This window comes from Eurosta solidaginis, chromosome 4 (assembly GCF_040869045.1).
Source record: "Eurosta solidaginis isolate ZX-2024a chromosome 4, ASM4086904v1, whole genome shotgun sequence".
In the NCBI taxonomy this organism is placed as follows: Eukaryota; Metazoa; Arthropoda; class Insecta; order Diptera; family Tephritidae; genus Eurosta; species Eurosta solidaginis.
Genome location: NC_090322.1, coordinates 48,117,271 through 48,135,849, shown reverse-complemented (window position 1 = coordinate 48,135,849; position 18,579 = coordinate 48,117,271). Strand labels below are relative to the sequence as shown.

General features: G+C 35.0%; 1 protein-coding gene across 5 annotated transcripts in view; it reads left to right on the top strand.

The window, feature by feature from the left end:
* The first annotated feature begins 1,695 nt into the window (after positions 1–1,695).
* Positions 1,696–18,579, top strand: part of Graf (GTPase regulator associated with FAK) — a 340,642-nt gene continuing 323,758 nt past the window's right edge. For 2 of the 5 annotated variants that reach the window (XM_067781465.1, XM_067781462.1), the window contains exons 1-3: positions 1,696–2,422; positions 10,090–11,066; positions 11,236–11,692. In XM_067781465.1, coding sequence (XP_067637566.1) covers positions 11,025–11,066; positions 11,236–11,692 — 499 coding nt within the window. In that variant the 5' untranslated portion in view covers positions 1,696–2,422; positions 10,090–11,024. Of the gene's footprint in view, positions 2,460–10,089; positions 11,067–11,235; positions 11,693–18,579 lie in introns of those variants that run through there. The other 3 variants (XM_067781463.1, XM_067781464.1, XM_067781466.1) reach the window with 3 other exon arrangements.

The following is an 18,579-nucleotide window of genomic DNA, read 5'->3' as shown; positions in this document are numbered from 1 at the left end:
ACGCGGATTTACATAAATTATTTGGTCGCTTCATAACGCGGAAAGTGGCAAGTTGTTTTATTAATATCTTAAAACGCTGCCGCAGTATCAAAGCGACCAAAGTTTTTATGCATGTCTGCCTTTACTTGGAGTATTATATGTATGTACATTTGTACTTTTTACTTTGGTTTGTATTTTCATACACATATATTCAATGATACAATGCTCAACAGCTGATCGACAGGCACATGCTTCTTGTTTATATATGCATATGCATACATATTTAAGGGTGGAATTGATGCTGGTCAAGTGCCTTTATCTTTCGACTTAGCTGATGAAACCAGGCTTTGAGTAATACTTACCCAACAACCCTCCCACCCATAGTCAAGATAAAAACCCAATAAATCTTTAATTTCATTGAGAATTGGGCATATGCGTTTGCCGTCGGCAAAACGTTGTTAATATAAATACATTTTTACCAACAACCTTTGTAAACTTGGCAACTTACCCACGATTATACTCCACTTAGCGCATGCAATCTGGCATCATAATCAGCTTTGAAATTTATTTTCAAATAAATGTCAATTTGTATGACGAAATGTCAAAATGTAATGGAAACAAACAAATGGCATCTCAAAATGTAAACGTCACTTAGAAGTTACACAGAAAATCAAAATTCAGCAAACTTCTAAGTCAAGTTAAGCGTTGCTAAGTTTTGAGTAATCAGTAACATGCAAAGTTCACTTAACAGAACTGTAAGTGAAGTCCCTTAAGATGTTGCAGGGAGGAAAAAAAGTGTGAAGCAAGCTTCCATGGTTCAACTATACATGGTTGGCTCATCTGTAAAACAACAAAATATGCCTGTTCAAATTGTCAAAATCTGTGTATTGGTGTTGGTGCGAATGGTATGGAATGGAAACATAAAACTTAGCAGTTTTTGTATGTGTAAGAAAAATGTTGCCAATGTGTTGGTTTCATTTTGAGTTTGCCATCTCCTTTTGACAATCCCTTCGACCATGCAATGACATAAATAAAATCAGCTGATGAGATGAGCCAACCTGTATAATTGAACCATGCAAGCTTCACAAAATTCTAGTGGGTCACATTCACCACTTACCACAGCAGAATTTGTTAAACTACCACTGTCTGTATTTGTTATTTAACAATTATTTGTACACTTTTTATTCAGCTAATCTGTTTCTGTTAAGAATTTACATTTTTACGCTCTTAAACTACAATCAGTGTATTTTGTGTGCTTAAATTATGTTAAATTCCTCTGCCAAACCATAAAAGTTTGAATGGCACTGCCTTCCACAGCAACACTGCCCACAACATGTTTGATTGGAATTCTCCAGTTGAAAGCAACATGTTCTCGCCAGTGCTGGAGAGCAAGCGCTACCACTTGCTAGCTTTTAAAAATGTATCAAAAAAGGGATTTGAAGTTATATATTCCGCTAAGTGTTGCATGTGGCTACATTACTGCTTTTTTACTATTAATGTTTGAATCTTAAATTTAATTTGACGGTTTCACACAGAGTTTTAATTTTGAAATAGTTTAGTATTCTCAACAAAAAGTAAACGTTTACACATAAGCCAACTGAACGCATAAACAAACCATAATCACCACGTGTGGTAACGCTGGTCAAACACACAATTTATTTGCCGGCTTGTAACTTGAAACGAAGCAAACGCAATTCAATTCAATACGAATTGTGAGCTTGAAGTAAACGAATGTGTAGCTAACGCATGTACGGTTGAACGCGATTTCTCGAAGTAAAAAAAAAAACATATACATACGGTAGTGTGGCGTGAGTTTGAATGTGTATGCTTGCGTTTGCAAGCGCATAAAAGAAAAAAAACAAGTAAACGAATCCATACACATATATATATAAATATCTACAAGGTGTGCAAATGCAGAAACAAATCAAAGGTCGTTAAAGGCAATAAATGAAATGAAAGGCCATAACAAAGTTAAGCCAAAAATTATACATAAATAGCAGTGAAGTTGAAATACTTGTTTGTGCGAGTGTTTGTTAAAAAACATAAACCGCATTGTGCATATTAGCCTGCGCGTTCATTTTTAAAGCACATTTTTGATGAGAAATAACTGCAGAGCGCATTGACAGCAAATTGTGCGTGCATGTTTGTGCGTTTGGATATGAAGCAATGAAAAATGCATGTGGAAGTGATTGAAAAGTGTGAGAAAACACTAAAGAGTGAAGCGCAAGTAGAAAACAAAGTAAAATGAAATGTAGATACTAAGAAAAATATATAATAAAGATCTGCACACTGCAGAAAAAGCGCTTTTTATGTGTGTTTGTATGCGCGCAAAAACAAGCATCAACAATACGAAAGGAGTCGCAAAGTAAATGAAAAGCAAGCAAAAAAACATAAACGTGTCTAGAAATGAAATAGAAAAAGTGCTGCTGCTGTCCGGTAGAAGGTAAAACCGCGTATCAAAAGTTGTTGGTTGGTGCATTGTAATATCACTATTTTATCTACATATATTTATTATTTCCTAGATATATCCATACAAGTAAACAAAAGAAAGAAATTTACCTCAAATTTGGGTACGTCAAAAAGCAAAGAAATAGCAAAGTGTTGTTGTAATGCTTTCCTCTTCAAAAGCAATCAAACCTGCTCTTTTCCTGCATAACTATGCTATTGCATGTGGATTGGTATTTAAAAAAAAATACAAACAATTCTTGCATAGCTTTATGCAGTTTCATCAATTTAATAGCAACATACCATGCCAGTTTCTCTGGTTTTAACTTTGAATTCACTGAATTTCAATTGTGTTTTGTTATTTTCTTCTACTATATTCATTTTTTCGATGCCATGGTTTTCTGCTCAACTCAATTCGAAAGAATTCCAACCATCACCACCACGCTCTCTTCATCCCTTTCGCACACCCATATTGCCCAATATTCTTTGCATGATCACCTGCGCTACTGTCATCCCCTTCTTTGGCTCGAATTCGAGTGTGTCGCTTTGTTAACTCTGCATAATTGTACATACGCAAATCAAATACCGAAATGTTTGAGCTGGAATTTTTTTTACGCTGTTCATATGTATGTGTGTTTGTTGTCATCGTATATGTATTACATATATGGTTGTCATTTGCCACATTGGTTTTAATATTAATTCATGGATTTGTTTTGCATATTTGGGTTTTTGCAAACTCGCCACTCGCCATCACTGTAACAGCAGTCTTTATATTTACATAGAGTGCACATTGGTTTCAAATTGAAATTTTATGGCATAAACTCAATTTTCATTTTCACAAATTTGTGGCCCCTATTATGAGACCATGATGAAATTAATATTCATGTATCCTCATCCCGTTGACGTTTTCCCCTTTTCTGACGAAGTTCGGAATGCATATTTTAGAGCAGAGCCGGCCACACAAATACTAAAACAATTGCATAAGTGTGTGTAAAAATTGAGTGACAACTCCCCACAGTGTGTTAAAAGAAAATGTGGACTGTGAAGTTCGAAATTAAAAAGGACTCTGGTTATTTGATTTCAAGCTAATCCCGACTATATTTACTTATATTCGTATAACTAAGAACGCGGAGGTCGAGCTAGCCAGATAAAATTTTTTATAAAAGAAGGTATGGTGTTTCTTCAATGCAAAATTTACTTAAAAAAATCACTTTTTCATTAAGAAAGAACTATAAAACAAAGTAAATGTAAAGATAGAAATATATATTTTCAAACATAAAGTTATTCAATAAAAAAAATGTATAAAAATTAATAAAACTAAGTAGAACGTATAAAAAGTTACTTATATTAAATTGTCAATATTTATTAAAAATTAATTAATTATTATTAATTATTAATATTTAAATTGTCATTATTAATATGTATGTTCAAAGGAACTTAATAATACTAACTAAAACGTATTAAGAGTCATTTTCACCTTGCAGCATATTGTTTTTATTATGTGCCCAAAAAGTAGCATGGACTTTTCCTTTTGCATTCACTGTTGATTTTAGTGAGTGACAAGCGAAAGCAAACGATCGTGATTACACATCGTTAGTGTCGGTGTGAAAATACGAACTCAAATTGAACATTGTACAACTTTTGGCCGGCTTTGTTTTAGAGGGTTGTCTATCATACAGAACTGCCTTTGAGTTCTACTACGATCGGAGCAGATGTTGTTGTTGTATAGTAAATAGTATAGTAAATACGTCCAGAAATATTCAACCCGATTCTAAACGAAAATTCCGTGCGAGTTTTTTCCCTTCTCCCATTCCTCGTATTCTAAATAAAAATTCCTTGTGAGTTTTTTCACTTCTCCCTTTCCTCATATTCTGAACAATGTTCGAAAAAGCGGAAACCGGTTATGGGAGAAAAGTAGGTATTATAAATGTGAGGGAGAGGGAGATTTCTCTGCCATTTCATAAGAGTTTTTTCACTAGTTAAATTAAAGGGAATGCATCAAAATAATTAAAGGAAATTGGTTCTTTTAAGAAAAAACACTTATTTGTACAAATTTGTGCTAAAATATGTATTTACATTCTACTACAATATTCTCACTGTTAATACAACAACAACAACAACCACAATATTCATTATTTTAAGTCGAAAAGTATATCATAAGCAACGGAAGAGCTCTTCGTATATTTGATGCAGCTATCCAGAAATTGCGCAAGGATTTTTTAAGAAGACTTAAATAGATTTTGGCATATGGCGAAAGGCGAACTCAACTGGACTTGGCCGCCAGAAAATTGCTTTGCAGAATGAATGCATGCAACCCCGGCGGATTTGTGTTATCCCGCCCTCTTCTTCTTATGCTCCTCTGTTGATGTTGCTGTTGCAGTGAATACCACATGAAATGCAATAATGTACATTGTTTATACCTTATTTCTTAATTTCAAACAAATTCGCAACAATAATTAAACTTCAATTTTTTAAACAAAATAAGAAATGCGCAACGAAATTTCAAGTGACAAAACAGCTGACTTCGAATTTCGAAATTCCTATTCCCCAATTATTATTCTCCCTAGAAGAAAAGAATTGAAGAAATTTTTCCGCGGGCATAAAAAAATCCGCGAGAACAAAATTCCGCGTGAATATTTAGAATTGGTCTGATTATAACTATATAAGCCGCGGGGAATATTTTGAATTAGGTGCCACGATTTTCCAACTTTTTTTTTTTTGAGGGGTGGAGGGGTCCTAAAAATCACAAAATCATCCGCAACTCTAGAAACTCTTAGTTTATGAAATATAAGCTTTTTAATTTCCAAATTTAGTAAAATTTCAACTTAAGTCCTGCACTTAAAATTCGGGTCGCACATGTCGATAGCGGTATCAATAGGGTATGTTTGCTTTCATTTATGTCGACGTGCCACCACCTTATAATGTTCTACCAAGATAAAAAGATATTCAGACCAATTCTAAATATTCTCGCGGAATTTTGTTCTCGCGGATTTTTTTATTCCCGCGGAAAAATTCCTCCAATTCTGTTCTCCTAGGGAGAACAATAATTGGGGAACAGGAATTTCGAATTTTCGAAGTCAGCTGTTTTGTCAATTGAAATTTCGTTGCACATTTCTTATTTTGTTTAAAAGATTGAAAAGTTTAATTATTGTTGCAAATTTGTTGGAAATTAAGAAATAAAATATAAACAATGCACAGTATTAATTGCATTTCATGTGGTATTCACTGAAATTAATAATGAATTGGTGCCACAGCAACATCAACAGCGGAACATAAGAAGAAGACGGCCGCATAACACAAATCTACCGGAGTTGCCGGCTTTCGTTCAGCAAAGCAATTTTCTGGCGGCCAAGTTGAGTTGAATTCCTACTTCTTCATATGCCAAAATCTATTTAAGCCTTATTAAAAAATCCTTGCACAATTTCTGGATGTCTGCATCAAATATGTATACCAAGAGCTCTACCGTTGCTTATGATATACTTTTCGACTTAAAATAAATATTGTGGTTGTTGTTGTTGTTGTTGTATTAACAGTGAGAATATTGGGGTAGAATGTAAATACATATTTTAGCACAAGTTTGTACAAATAAGTGTTCTTTCTTAAAAGAACCAATTTCCTTTAACTATTTTGATGCATTCCCTTTAATTTAACCAGTGAAAAAACTCCTATGAAATGGTAGAGAAATCTCCCTCTCCCTCACATTCATAATACCTACTTTTCTCCCATAACCGGTTTCCTCTTTTTCGAACATTGTTCAGAATAGGAGGAAAGGGAGAAGTGAAAAAACTCACAAGGAATTTTTATTTAGAATACGAGGAATGGCAGAAGGGAAAAAACTCGCACGGAATTTTCGTTTAGAATTGGGCTGATTGTTGCGGAGCTGGTAACAGTATTCACCACCTTCATTTGTTTTCGTTTGTTTAATTGCAACTACGAAAAAATCGACAATAGTATCGACGACGGGTTTTCCGCGAATAACTTTTAAACGAGATAAAAAATATAGTGTCTGCTTTCGGATTCTGAATCTTGACGCAAATACGCGTCTTTTGATACCGCTATCGACATGTGCGACCCGAATTTTAAGTGCAGGACTTAAGTTGAAATTTTACTAAATTTGGAAATTAAAAAGCTTATATTTCATAAACTAAGAGTTTCCTAGAGCTGCGGATTCCATTTTGGTGATTTTTAGGACCCCCTCTACCCCTACTAATAAACAAAATTTTGAAAATCGTGGCAGCTTATATAAAATCCAACCCATTAATACTTTTGTAATACAAGTAAATACCGGAAAATAGAGCTACCGAAAAAGTGAGGTTATGTTGTTGACATCACCTTTATTATTGCATTATGATCACCACTTTCAGAATAGCAATGGGAAAAAACCTTGATGAACAAGTTTCCACCGTCATGACGTCCCCGAAACCCGGGGTGGGATCCATAGAATTTTTGCGCCTTTCTGCGCTTATAAAACATTACCCTGGTCGCACCACCAATACGCAAAATTTTTTTCAGTGCACAACAACATTACCACAATCACATGAAAATTGCCAACTTCAACTGCAAATATCACCGGACATCTATGCAGCAAATTACTTGAAGCTGCATTTCTTGTGAGACGACGGTGCTTGAATTAATCCTTTTGCCGCAGTATCCCCTTGATCCGATGTTACACAAGATTTTCTAAACTAATATTTCGCCTTAGTTAATGATTTTGTTCAGAGTCACAAATCAAGAACGCCAGAGTCGGCATTAACCATTGTCATACATCATTCCTACGAATATGTAAGCCCGACCATCTCGGGAACGATTTAATACGACCACATTGAACCTTGTAGGTGGTCCCGCACCCCACTCCCTAGTTCCATGAAAAACCTGGGGTCACTAGAGCCTCGGCTGGTAAAGATACAGAATTCGCCATCCGTAGGTGATGTTGACAATCAGGTTGGAGAAGGTATAAATTGCGCAGACACCCCCTCTCGCAGGCAGGGCTAGATCAATCAGTTTTTTCTTGCGTTGTCCAGGTTTGTGACAATTTAGCAAGTCTGTTCAGCATTTCGTTACGCTCTTTTATGTTGAGCTCGTTTGCCTCACTATGTAGATTATGTTCAGCCGGTCATAAGACAACATTCCGTGGTCATTTCCTGTGTATGTATTTTAGACCAAGCGACTGGTCTGCTGCTTTGTAAGTTTTTAGCAGTGTTTCTTTATCTTTTACCAAAATGCTGTCGGCAAACGACTCGTTGATTTTGTTGCGGATTTAAGAAACAATTTAGGTGGCATGCGCGTTGAAGATGAGAGTATTATCGAATGTTAACCATAAGATCTTTGGGTGATTGAGTGTCGGTAGCGTAATACCATTAACGTGAACGTCCAATATTTGATTCGAGACTGCAGATATAGCTTTTCGGAAGGCCAGGTTCTGTTGACATTTTCGTGCAGCTTTTGGCATAGGAAGTGATAGTAACTCCTTATGGTTGTGAAGGCAGCTTTGATATGTAGATATTAAAAGCGGGGATAGGATGCCACCCTGTGGGACGACGTATTTAATACTCCTAGGTTTTGAGGTTTCGTTCCTAAAACGAAACGACTATTGCCGACCGCTCAAATGCTTTGCTGTCCATCTTTCAAGACAAGCGGGAAGGGACGAACCCTCCATGTCTCGGAGTTGTCGTTGTTGTGGCAGTGCTTCGCCCCATCCAATAGGTGTGACCGATCACAAATTGTCATCAATATCCTCTAACGGAGTCCAAGGAAACTTGCTGTTTCAACAGTGGTGGACCATAATGAGAGGGGTGTTGTTGTTGTTGTTGTAGCAGTGCTTCGCCCCACCTAACAGACGCGACCGATCACAAACTGTCATCAATATCCGGTACGCTCCGGGACCATAGCACCATTAAGGTGCTAGCCCGACCATCTCGGGAACGATTTATGTGGCCACATTAAACCTTCATGCCATTCCCTCCCTCCTCACCCCCAAGTTCCATGAGGAGATTGGGGTCGCCAGAGCCTCGTCTGTTAGTGAAACAGGATTCGCCGCGGATAGGTGAGGTTGACAATTGGGTTTGGAGAAGCTATATATTGCGCTGGCAACCCGAAGGGTTACGCTACACAACCCCTTAATTCTGGTATTTTAGTCCCCTCTTAAGACAGGCATACCTACCGCGGGTATATTCTGATCCCCTAACCCGCTGGGGGGAGGTCCGACGCCTGTTTGTGGAGTTCACCGAGGACCTGCTTGTGTTTTTTGGCTTCATACGGCTGTGTTCTCAGGTGCCGTATTTTATCTTAATGCTTACGGAGATGACTCCTTAAGCCCCTGGGCGGTGTTGGATCATAAATCAGATGTCTGTTGGGATGTCCAGGATTCTGGGTATTCAACAGGAACTGTTTGGTTAGCATTTCATTTCTCTGCTTGATGGGGAGTATTCTCGCCTCATTATGTAGATGGTGTTCTGGGACATAAGAAGACAACCCGTGGCGGTTCTGAGGGCAGTATTTTGGCAGGCCTGTAGCTTCTTCTAGTGAGTAGTCTTTAGGCTTGGCACCATATCGAAGACACGTAGCATGCAATCGGCGGGCCAATTGCTTTTTAAGAGGTAATGAGCGTTTATTTATCTTTTCCCCAAGTACTACCAGCAAGAGATTTTAGGATTTTATTACGGCTCTGGATTTTCGGTACAATTGCGGCTGCATGCTAACCAAAATGTAGATCCTAATCGAACGTCACACCCAAGATTTTGGGTTGTAAGACAGTCGGTAGCGTAGTGCCATTGACGTGGATGTTCAAAATGGTCGACCCCATGTCTCGGAGTAGTGTGCCGGTTTTGGCGGACCAGGCGCCACGAGAACCGTTATATGATGGGGTTTTTGCTGGTTTAGTCGGTAATTTATCTGGGTGTTCATGGCGTTTAGCCATAACGAGGAATTGAATACGCGCGTCAAAAGGTAGCTTACTCCCACATCGCCAAGATTTTTTAGCATTAGCATGACAATACGTTCGGACCTATTGATTTAGAGGGCTTGGCCTTTTGATAGCTTCTGTAACTGATATGTAGTACGCAGAAACCACGCGAAGGTTAGTCACTGTAATTGAGTCCATATGCTTATAGAAAGTCATATCGAATCATCTCTGTTAACGCGTTTCTGTCCACAGCTCGGATACGAAGAGCACTCTGTTAACTTCATCAGGAATGCATGATCGAGGATACACACACATTCATACAAAGAGATTTCTATAAGATATACATACGTTAAAGCTGTGACGAACTGGTTGGAAGGTTTAACAGATAGCAGCGAAATTAAGCTTGGGCTATAAGGATGACGATATTGAAATTTAATGGGGAAAAGTTGGGTGGTGATGATGAGACCAGCGAGCTTGTGAAATATGTATTTATTTAAAAAGTCAAAAGATTATTGATTACACTTGGTTTAGGCATTAACCAATTGAAGCGAAAGTAAAAAAAAAAAGATATTTTGTGTTTGTGGTTAAAAAGTGATTTTTTGCAGTTGAAATTGCTGACAGTGAAATAGAAAACAAGTTTTGCTCGTTTCTTTACTTTCTGCAACGCTGATCTCCACACGCTTACTTCGCCGCATATTTGCAATATAAATATTTATTTTTAATTAAAGTTATGTAATTTAATTTTTTGTTTATTTTATTTACAGCGCAAAATTGGCGACTATAAAAATTTTACATTCTTAGCTCAATTTGCGTTAAAACTTTTTTAGTAATTTCTAAAAAAAAAACACCAGTTAAAATTGCAACGAATTAACTCAAAAGCAATGAGTAAGTGCTGAAGAAGAAGAAATATAAATTGTAAAAAACAAGTGATGAAACGACTTGCCAAAACATGTTGAGAGCAACGTCGAAGAATTTCAGAGCGGCTGCGGACAGCAAATACGGAACGTGCGCGTAAAAGAGACGAAGCGAGTGTGTTGATCGCATAGATACCAGCGCGCGTTCGTAAACGAATGAGAGCGAATGTGTGACGCTGCCATTGATTTTACAAGAACTGGTAGAGCAGCTGAAAATATTTTGTGTAGATGTGTGCGTGTATGAATGGAAACGTTGCAACGACAGCCGCTGCAAAAACAAAAAAACAAAGCGAATTTAACAGTTGGCAAGTTTGATACAAAGGAATGCATGCAAAAACAACAAGTGGCTTCAAAAAAAAGTTGTGCAAAAAAAAAATTTAAATCGACAGGAATTCTGCGTGCGTGTGAAACCCGAAAAATACTCAACGAAAGCAGTTTGTGATTGATTTAAAAATTTGTGTGAAAAACAAATCGTGATAATTTAAAAAAAAAGTGAAGAGGGAGGAAAATTTCATCACTCAAGCTTGATAAGTACTAAAAAAAGTTAAAAACTAAAATAAATACAAAAAAAACTTCAAAAAAAAAAACAAAGTTGCCAAAAGTTAAAACAAAAATTAGGTTGTATTTTTTGTTATAAAAAATTCGTTAAAAATTCGAGTACCTAAATTTTTTTCTCGTTTCACTTTTTATAATTTGTTTAACAAATATTTTTTCTACAAAAGATGTTAATAAGTTAAATTTTCTAAAAAAAATATTTAAAAAAAATATTGGAGAAGCAAAACATTATGTTTAATAAAATGATTCGAGCTAGCAACAATTTTTTCAAGGCAAATATAAAATAAATTTATTTTAAAAACTAATAAAAAACTTAGATTTTTTCTAAATTAATACGAAAAAAACTAAAAAAAACATGAAAAACCCGAACTCTTAGTTTTCATATAAATTTGCTCATTAATTTTGATTTCAAAACCATTTTTGTTTTTTGAAATTATGAAGAATAATCAAACGAAAGCAACCGCCAACACAACTAACACCAACAACAATAATAACAACAACAAAAATTTAAATTATTTAAATAATATTAATAAAAAATTCAATAACAACACAAACAAAAACAACAAAATAAACAAAGCTACTCAATCTTCGTCATCAACAACCAACACAAAAAGCACCGTTACCGGCAATAACAACACTAATTTAAATAACAATAATAAGAACAAGCATAAAAAGTACAATAATAATAATAAACGCACATTACGGCTGGGTCGCAATAAAATGGGCGGCCGCAAAGATGTGCGTCGCGGCCTCGAGCCACTCGAATTTGAGGAATGTATTGTGGATAGTCCAGAATTTCGTGATAATTTGAATCGTCACGAAAAGGAATTGGATCACACTAGTCATCAAATAAAGCGTATAATTAAGGAGGTGAAAGATTTGATGAGCGCAGCAAAAGGTGAGTTTGTGGAAAAAATATTGAAATTTGTATTCTACAATGTACGTTATTGTTGTAGCAGTGAAATGAGGTTACACTGAAATGACAGCGCTTGGTTGGTAAAAATCCCGAGTCGATCCAGTACATATAACCGGCTGCCTTCGTGTCTATATAGTAAGATCTTTTGTTAGGCATTTCATAAAACCTGCAAATAAGTTTCGAATTTCAACGCGTGACGAGCTGGTGACTATACATACAGTCATAGAAAAAATATTTTTCCAACCTTTGAGAAATTCTTAGCTCCAAAGTTGACATTTAACTAGTTTGCAAACAATCGTCTAACCCTTGAATATAATTTTCAAATTAATATCCAACCTTTGGGAAATTTATGTTGTCAAGTTGATATCCAACATCAATGTGGAATAATCGAAGATTATTATCATTTTAAGTTCTCAAGTTGGTAGCTAACACCATTTTCCAATAATTATTAATATATTTTCAGTTCCAAAGTTGATATCCAACGAATTTTCAAACAACCACCCAACCCTTGAAACATTTGTAGTTCTCAATTTGATATCCAACATAATTTTCAAACTATTCTCAATCTCATCGCGAAATGTTTAATTCTCAAGTCGATATCCGACATCAATTTCCAATCAATCTCCAACCTTTGAGAAATTCTTAGTTCTCAAGTTGATATCCCACACTATTCCCCTGTTATTCTCCAACCTCTGAGTATTTTTAGTGCTCAATTTGATATTCAACATCATTCTCCTGTTATTATCCAACGTTTACGAAATTTTCGTGCCAAAGTTGATATCCAACGTCATTCTCCGGATATTTTCCAATCTTTGAAACATTTTTAGTTTACAAGTTGATATTCAACATCATTTTCCAACCTTTTAGAAATTTTGAGTTCTTAAGTTGAAATGTAACATCAATCTCCCATTATTCTCTAAACTTTGAGAATTTTTTGACTCTCCAGTTGAGTTCAAACATTATCAAATAAAAACGAAGTTGCCTTTTCAAATGACTACCAAAGTAGCATTTATTGGCAAGAGTGATTCCTTGCTGGATTTCAAAGCTAAAGCTAGGAATTAGGCTTAAGGCATATGAGAGCATCCGAAATATCAACGCAATAACCGTTGTAGTAAGCTAACCTGCGGCCACCGTGGTGTGATGGTAGCGTGCTCCGCCTACCACACCGTATGCCCTGGGTTCGCACCCCGGAAAAAGCAACATCAAAATTTTAGAAATAAAGTTTTTAAATTAGAAGACAATTTTTCTAAGCGGGGTCGCCCCTCGGCAGTGTTTGGGAGGGTGTATTTCTGCCATGAAAAGCTCTCAGTGAAAACTCATCTGCCTTGCAGATGCCGTTCGGAGTCGGCATAAAACATGTAGGCCCCGTCCGGCTAATTTGTAGGGAAAATCAAGAGGAGCACAACGCTAATTGGAAGAGAAGCTCGGCCTTAGATCTCTTCGGAGGTTATCGCGCCTTACATTTATTTTATTTTAAGCTAATCTGCACCCCCTCAGCTTCTTAATTTAAAGTACATATATACATAGATATGCCATAACTATTCAAGTCAAGCCTTAAGCAAATTAAAAATTGCTCACACTTTGATTGTAACGTAATATATTAGCAATTTTATATATAACTTTTGTTCACCCCAAAATTGCTTTAACAAAATATAAAATAACTTCATTTGCTACAACCGAAAACAAAAATGTTACAACTACAATGTGCAGCGTCATAGGAAACACAACAACTCAACAATGGCGCTAAATCAAAAAAGTATATAGGGAGAACTGAATGCCTTTGCATTAGTCACTAAAACCGAATATACCGAACAAATATGCATCTAAATAAGGTTTGCGAAATATAGAATTACAAAATCTTACATTGCAATGCAACAACAACAACCAACAAAACACACATGCATTAAAACAACAACATTTATCGTTAGCAAAAAACAATTGCTACGGTTGCCAGCATTTTTCAAATACATTTTTTAGTCTCTTGTTTATTTTTTAAAATTTCAAACTATTTATTTTTTTTAATCAATAAAAAGTATCTTATATATATTTTATTTTATTTTATTTTTTTGAGTTCAATATATTAATTTTTTTTTCCAAATTTATTTTATTACTTTTTTAATTTTATTTAATTCTCGTTTATATTTTTTGATTTGTTCGATGCCGTAGTTTTATTTTAAAATTTTTCTTCTTGGTGGTTTTCCTTAGTTTTTAATTCATCTATTTTTGAATTGTTGCTTTTATTTTTTTATACTTTTATTTTTAAATTTAAATTTTTTAAAATTATTTAATTTTTATTACTAATTTTTTTATTTTTTGTATATTTTTTTGTATATTATATATTTACTGAATGCAGTATTTTTAATTTTAAATAGCTTTTATTTTTCTTAATTTATTTTTGTTGTCTTAAAGTTTAACATAGGTAAATAATTTTGTAAAAGCTTCATCATATTCAAAAAGCTTTTTTAATATCTTATCCAACTGTTCGAAAAAGTTTGTACATTTTTTTTTAATTTTCCACCACTTTGAGTTTCTGAAGTTTTTGTTATACTGAATCTTGCCGTTTTCTGACAAATTTTCTCAAAATAATTATGTAAAAATAATTCATCTACAGTCTTATAGCTGTTTTTAACTCGAATTTTAAAAATACATTGTTGAAGTATGGATTTGCAGATGGTTTGTACCCTTCCATTGTTTTTCTAAAGATTTCATTTATTTTTGAATTTTTGTTTTTATATTTTTAGACCTTTATTTTTATTTTTATTTTTTAAATTTATTATTTTTTATTTTTACTTAATAATATTTTTAATTTGATAATTTTATTTATTAATTTTTTTATTTTAATAGTTTAATTAAATTTTTTCTTTGTATATTTACTCGATGCAGTATTTTTCATTATAATTATTTTTTTTGTTTTTCATTGGTTTTTAAATTCATTTAATTTTAAATTTTCTTTTTTACTTCTATTTTATTTTTAATTTTAAAATTTATTTCCTCTTTTGTTTATTTATTCTTTTTATTTGCTCGATGCAGTACTTTTATTTTTAAATATATTTTTTTTATTTAATTTTTTTATTTCAATTTTTTTAAAATTTCTTTATTTTTTAATTTTTGTGATTTCGTTTAATTATATTTTTTTTATTTGCCAAATGCAGTATTTATGTTTTTTTGTTATTTGTTTTGTCATCGTATTTAAATTCATATAGTTTTAAAACTGTTTTTTTTTTTTTTTTACATTTTATATGAAGTTTTTAATTTTTCATTTAAGTTTCTCTTTTGCTAAGCTAAGATGTCTAATCTGCCTTAGAAAAATGCTAAAATGGCAACCCTAGACGCCACATTCTAGCAAATGGTTATAAATTACAAAAACAAAAAACAACAACACAAATAATCACTGCAATTTAAATGCAACTCAATTTTCGCAATACTAAATATATGCTGCTATTGTTGTTTTTGTTTATATTATTGTTACTTACTATTTACGTATGTTGCCCGTACACATATTTGTAGCTGTATTGATTGGGCAGCATTTTTTTCTTACCACAGTTTGGCACACATTTCTTGTTTTGCTAAATTTTTTTCTTAAGAAAAATAAGCTGTTTTTTGTCTTTCGCTTGCGAATCGGAGACAATTACAATTTGCGTGTTGAGCTCCATGCAAGAAACGCCAGCAACAAAAACAAAAACCACTAACAATCAGCTATCACTGATCGCAACAGGTAAGCAAAGAAGGCCAACAGCAAAGACATACATATGTATGAATTAATATTAAAAAAAAAAAAAAATAACAATAATAAGCTCATTTACCAGCATCACAGACATTTAGTTGTTGTTATGTTTGTCTTAATCTATGTATGCACATGTTGGTATACATAGGTACAATATTTGTTGTTTGTCTTACAAAGGTAACACGCGCCGCATGTGTCCGTCAGCCTCTTTGACTGCAACAAGTGGTTGGCATTGACGTGTTGAGCGCCATCGTTGCTGCTGCCGCTGCTGCATTTATTGACTACAGCAATTTTTGTCGAAATGTGTATGAGTGGGAATGGTTGAAATCACCTTCGATTCTTTTGTTTTGATCTCAACCTTAACAACTAGCCAATAGTTTTTTTACAACCTCCCTTCCCTTGTCCTGTTTTCTACCCCGGAGGCAATTTTTTATTGCTCTTTTTCATACTTAAGCTGCTCACGCGTGCCATGAATTGCTGGCGCTGTTGAGATTGCCTCGGAAGTTAGATTGATACCGTGGTCAATGACTTTACTTGCTTCTGTGAAATTTCTTGGTTCCGGATTCTTGGATCAACTTTAAAAAAGGAAAGGGGAAAATAATATAAAGCTTACACAGATAATCTTTATGCTGCCCCCCAAATACCGACTGATGTCTGTTAAGGGGAATGGACTTTCACATCCTGGGCATCCCAACAGACATCTGATTGGAGAGAAGATGAAGGCCATGCTCTATATTACTTGTTTTAGGATGAGCACACATCTTCTACTAAATTACGTACTTCAGTCCAATCTCGTCAGTTGCACCTCAAACCACTTCACTCAATGTCAATGCTTTGCTGTTTGATTCTGCATGCCAAGTTCTACAATCTATTTTAAGCTTGTCCTTCGGAGTTTCTTTCAGAGTACCTTTGTTTAATCTGGACCCAGTATATTCCAGTAAAACCAATACATTGCATTCAATCTAATTCATGCAAACTTTACTCGGCCCAGTTGAATTCATTCCATTTTTGCTCTATTGAATTTAAATACACTCTTAGCAGTCTGGTTAAGTAAGTCCAATTCGATCGAGTCAAATAAAGTTCAATGGGATCCAGTCTAAAGTAGCCAAAAAACGTTGATTTCAGCCTGATTTAGTATGTTATTCAGTCCACGTCCATAGTTCTTACACTTATGAATGAGAAAGAGTCGTTTGAAAATTACTATTCTCAGTAAAAATTGATGCCATGAAATTGCCATTTCACGTTTTCTCACCTAAAAGTGAATATTCTCCTATCAAAATAATGCTTTCGCATTAACAACTATTTATTTTTATTTTTTCTCATTAACAATTGACGCTTTCAAATTTTTTGATGTGTTCACAACTTAAAGTGACTGTTCTCATATTGAAGTTGTTGTTGTTGTTGTTGTAGCGATTAGGTTACTCCCCGAAGGCTTTGGGGAGTGTTATCGATGTGATGGTCCTTTGTCGGATACAGATCCGATACGTTCCGGTAACAGCACCATTAAGGTGCTGGCCCGACCATCTCGGGAACGATTTATATGGCCACATTGAACCTTCAGGCCATCCCTCCCTCCCCACCCCCAAGTTCCATGAGGAGCTTGGGGTCGCCAGAGCCTCGTCTGTTAGTGAAACGGGATTCGCCGCTCGAAGGTGAGGTTGACAATTGGGTTGGAGAAGCTATATGTGCGCTACACAACCCCTTGAATCCCCTCCCCCCCCCCCCCCCCCCCCCCTCATATTGAAGTGATGCTTTCGCATTTACAATTTACTGTTCTCATTTACAACTGACTATTCTGTTTCCTTATGACACTTTTGCTTTTACGTCAGGTGGTTTTTCTTCTACATGCAACTGTTCTCATATCGAAGTGATGCGTTTAGGTACATCTTAATATTTTCATTTACAACTAACTATACTCAATAAAAATTAATGTTTTCGAATTTACATTCAACGCTTTCTTATCTACAAGCGACTGTTATCGTAGGTGATAAGTGATGCTTTTGCATTAAAAATTTACAATTCTCATATAAAACTTTCCATTCTCAATAAGAATTTACGCTTGCGAATTTTCATTTAAAGCTTTCTCATCTCACAGTTGACCAGTCCCATTTATATATAACTGACTACCTTTCCATATAACACTTTGTTTTTCATTCAGACGCTTTCTAATCTATATGCGACTGATCTCATATCGAAGTGAGGCGAAAGCGACTATTCTGATAACGAAGTGATGCTTTCGTATTTACAATTAACTATTCTCATTTAAAACCGACTACTCTCATTTACAACCAACTATTCGCATTAACAAATTTCGTTTAATGCTCTCTCATCTACAAGTAAATGTGCTCATATCGAAGTTATGCTTTCACATTTACAATATACTATTCTCATTTGCAACCAACTATTCTCATTAACGAATTTCGTTTAATGCTCTCTCATCTGAAAATAACTGTGCTCTTATCGAAGTTATGTTTTGACATTTACAATTGACTATTCTCATTTACAAGACACTTTTCTGAATAAAAATGGACATTTTCGAAAAATCTAAAATATCTGCGTTGAATCCCAGCCCTGGCATCACTTCCGGTCCATCTCTATTCAAGATCAGGGTCCGTTAAAAACTAATTAATTCTTGTTCTATTTACTCCTTCAAGGACATCTCTGTTCGAGCCCAGAGTCCAATCCAATGCAGGTCAAAATCAATCCTATTCATGCTATCTGCCAGCAGTCCAGTCAAATGAAGACTACATTCCTGTTCAGTGTGTAGTCCAATACAGTAAATTCCAGGCCAATCTATTCAACTCCAACCCTGTGCAGTCAATTCTATTCGAATTAAACCTCATACTTTCAGTTCCTATTCACCATTTCTTTAAACGTCCTCGACAAAAGGCATTGTTAGTAATTCATGTAAGAGAACTAGGCACTCTCTCACAACACTTCGTCATTGTGAGCGTTGTTATGTATTCAATCTTAGAATACATGCACAATTACGTGTTTTTGACTGATCGAGTTGGTTATTTGCTCCAACATTCTTCACAGCTGTTTTCCAAACACCTACAAAACTAAAAACAGCGTACGACTGTGAGTCATGGCACGCATTGTTTTGCCAACGACGATGGCGCTTAAGTTGACGTTGACTCTTGAT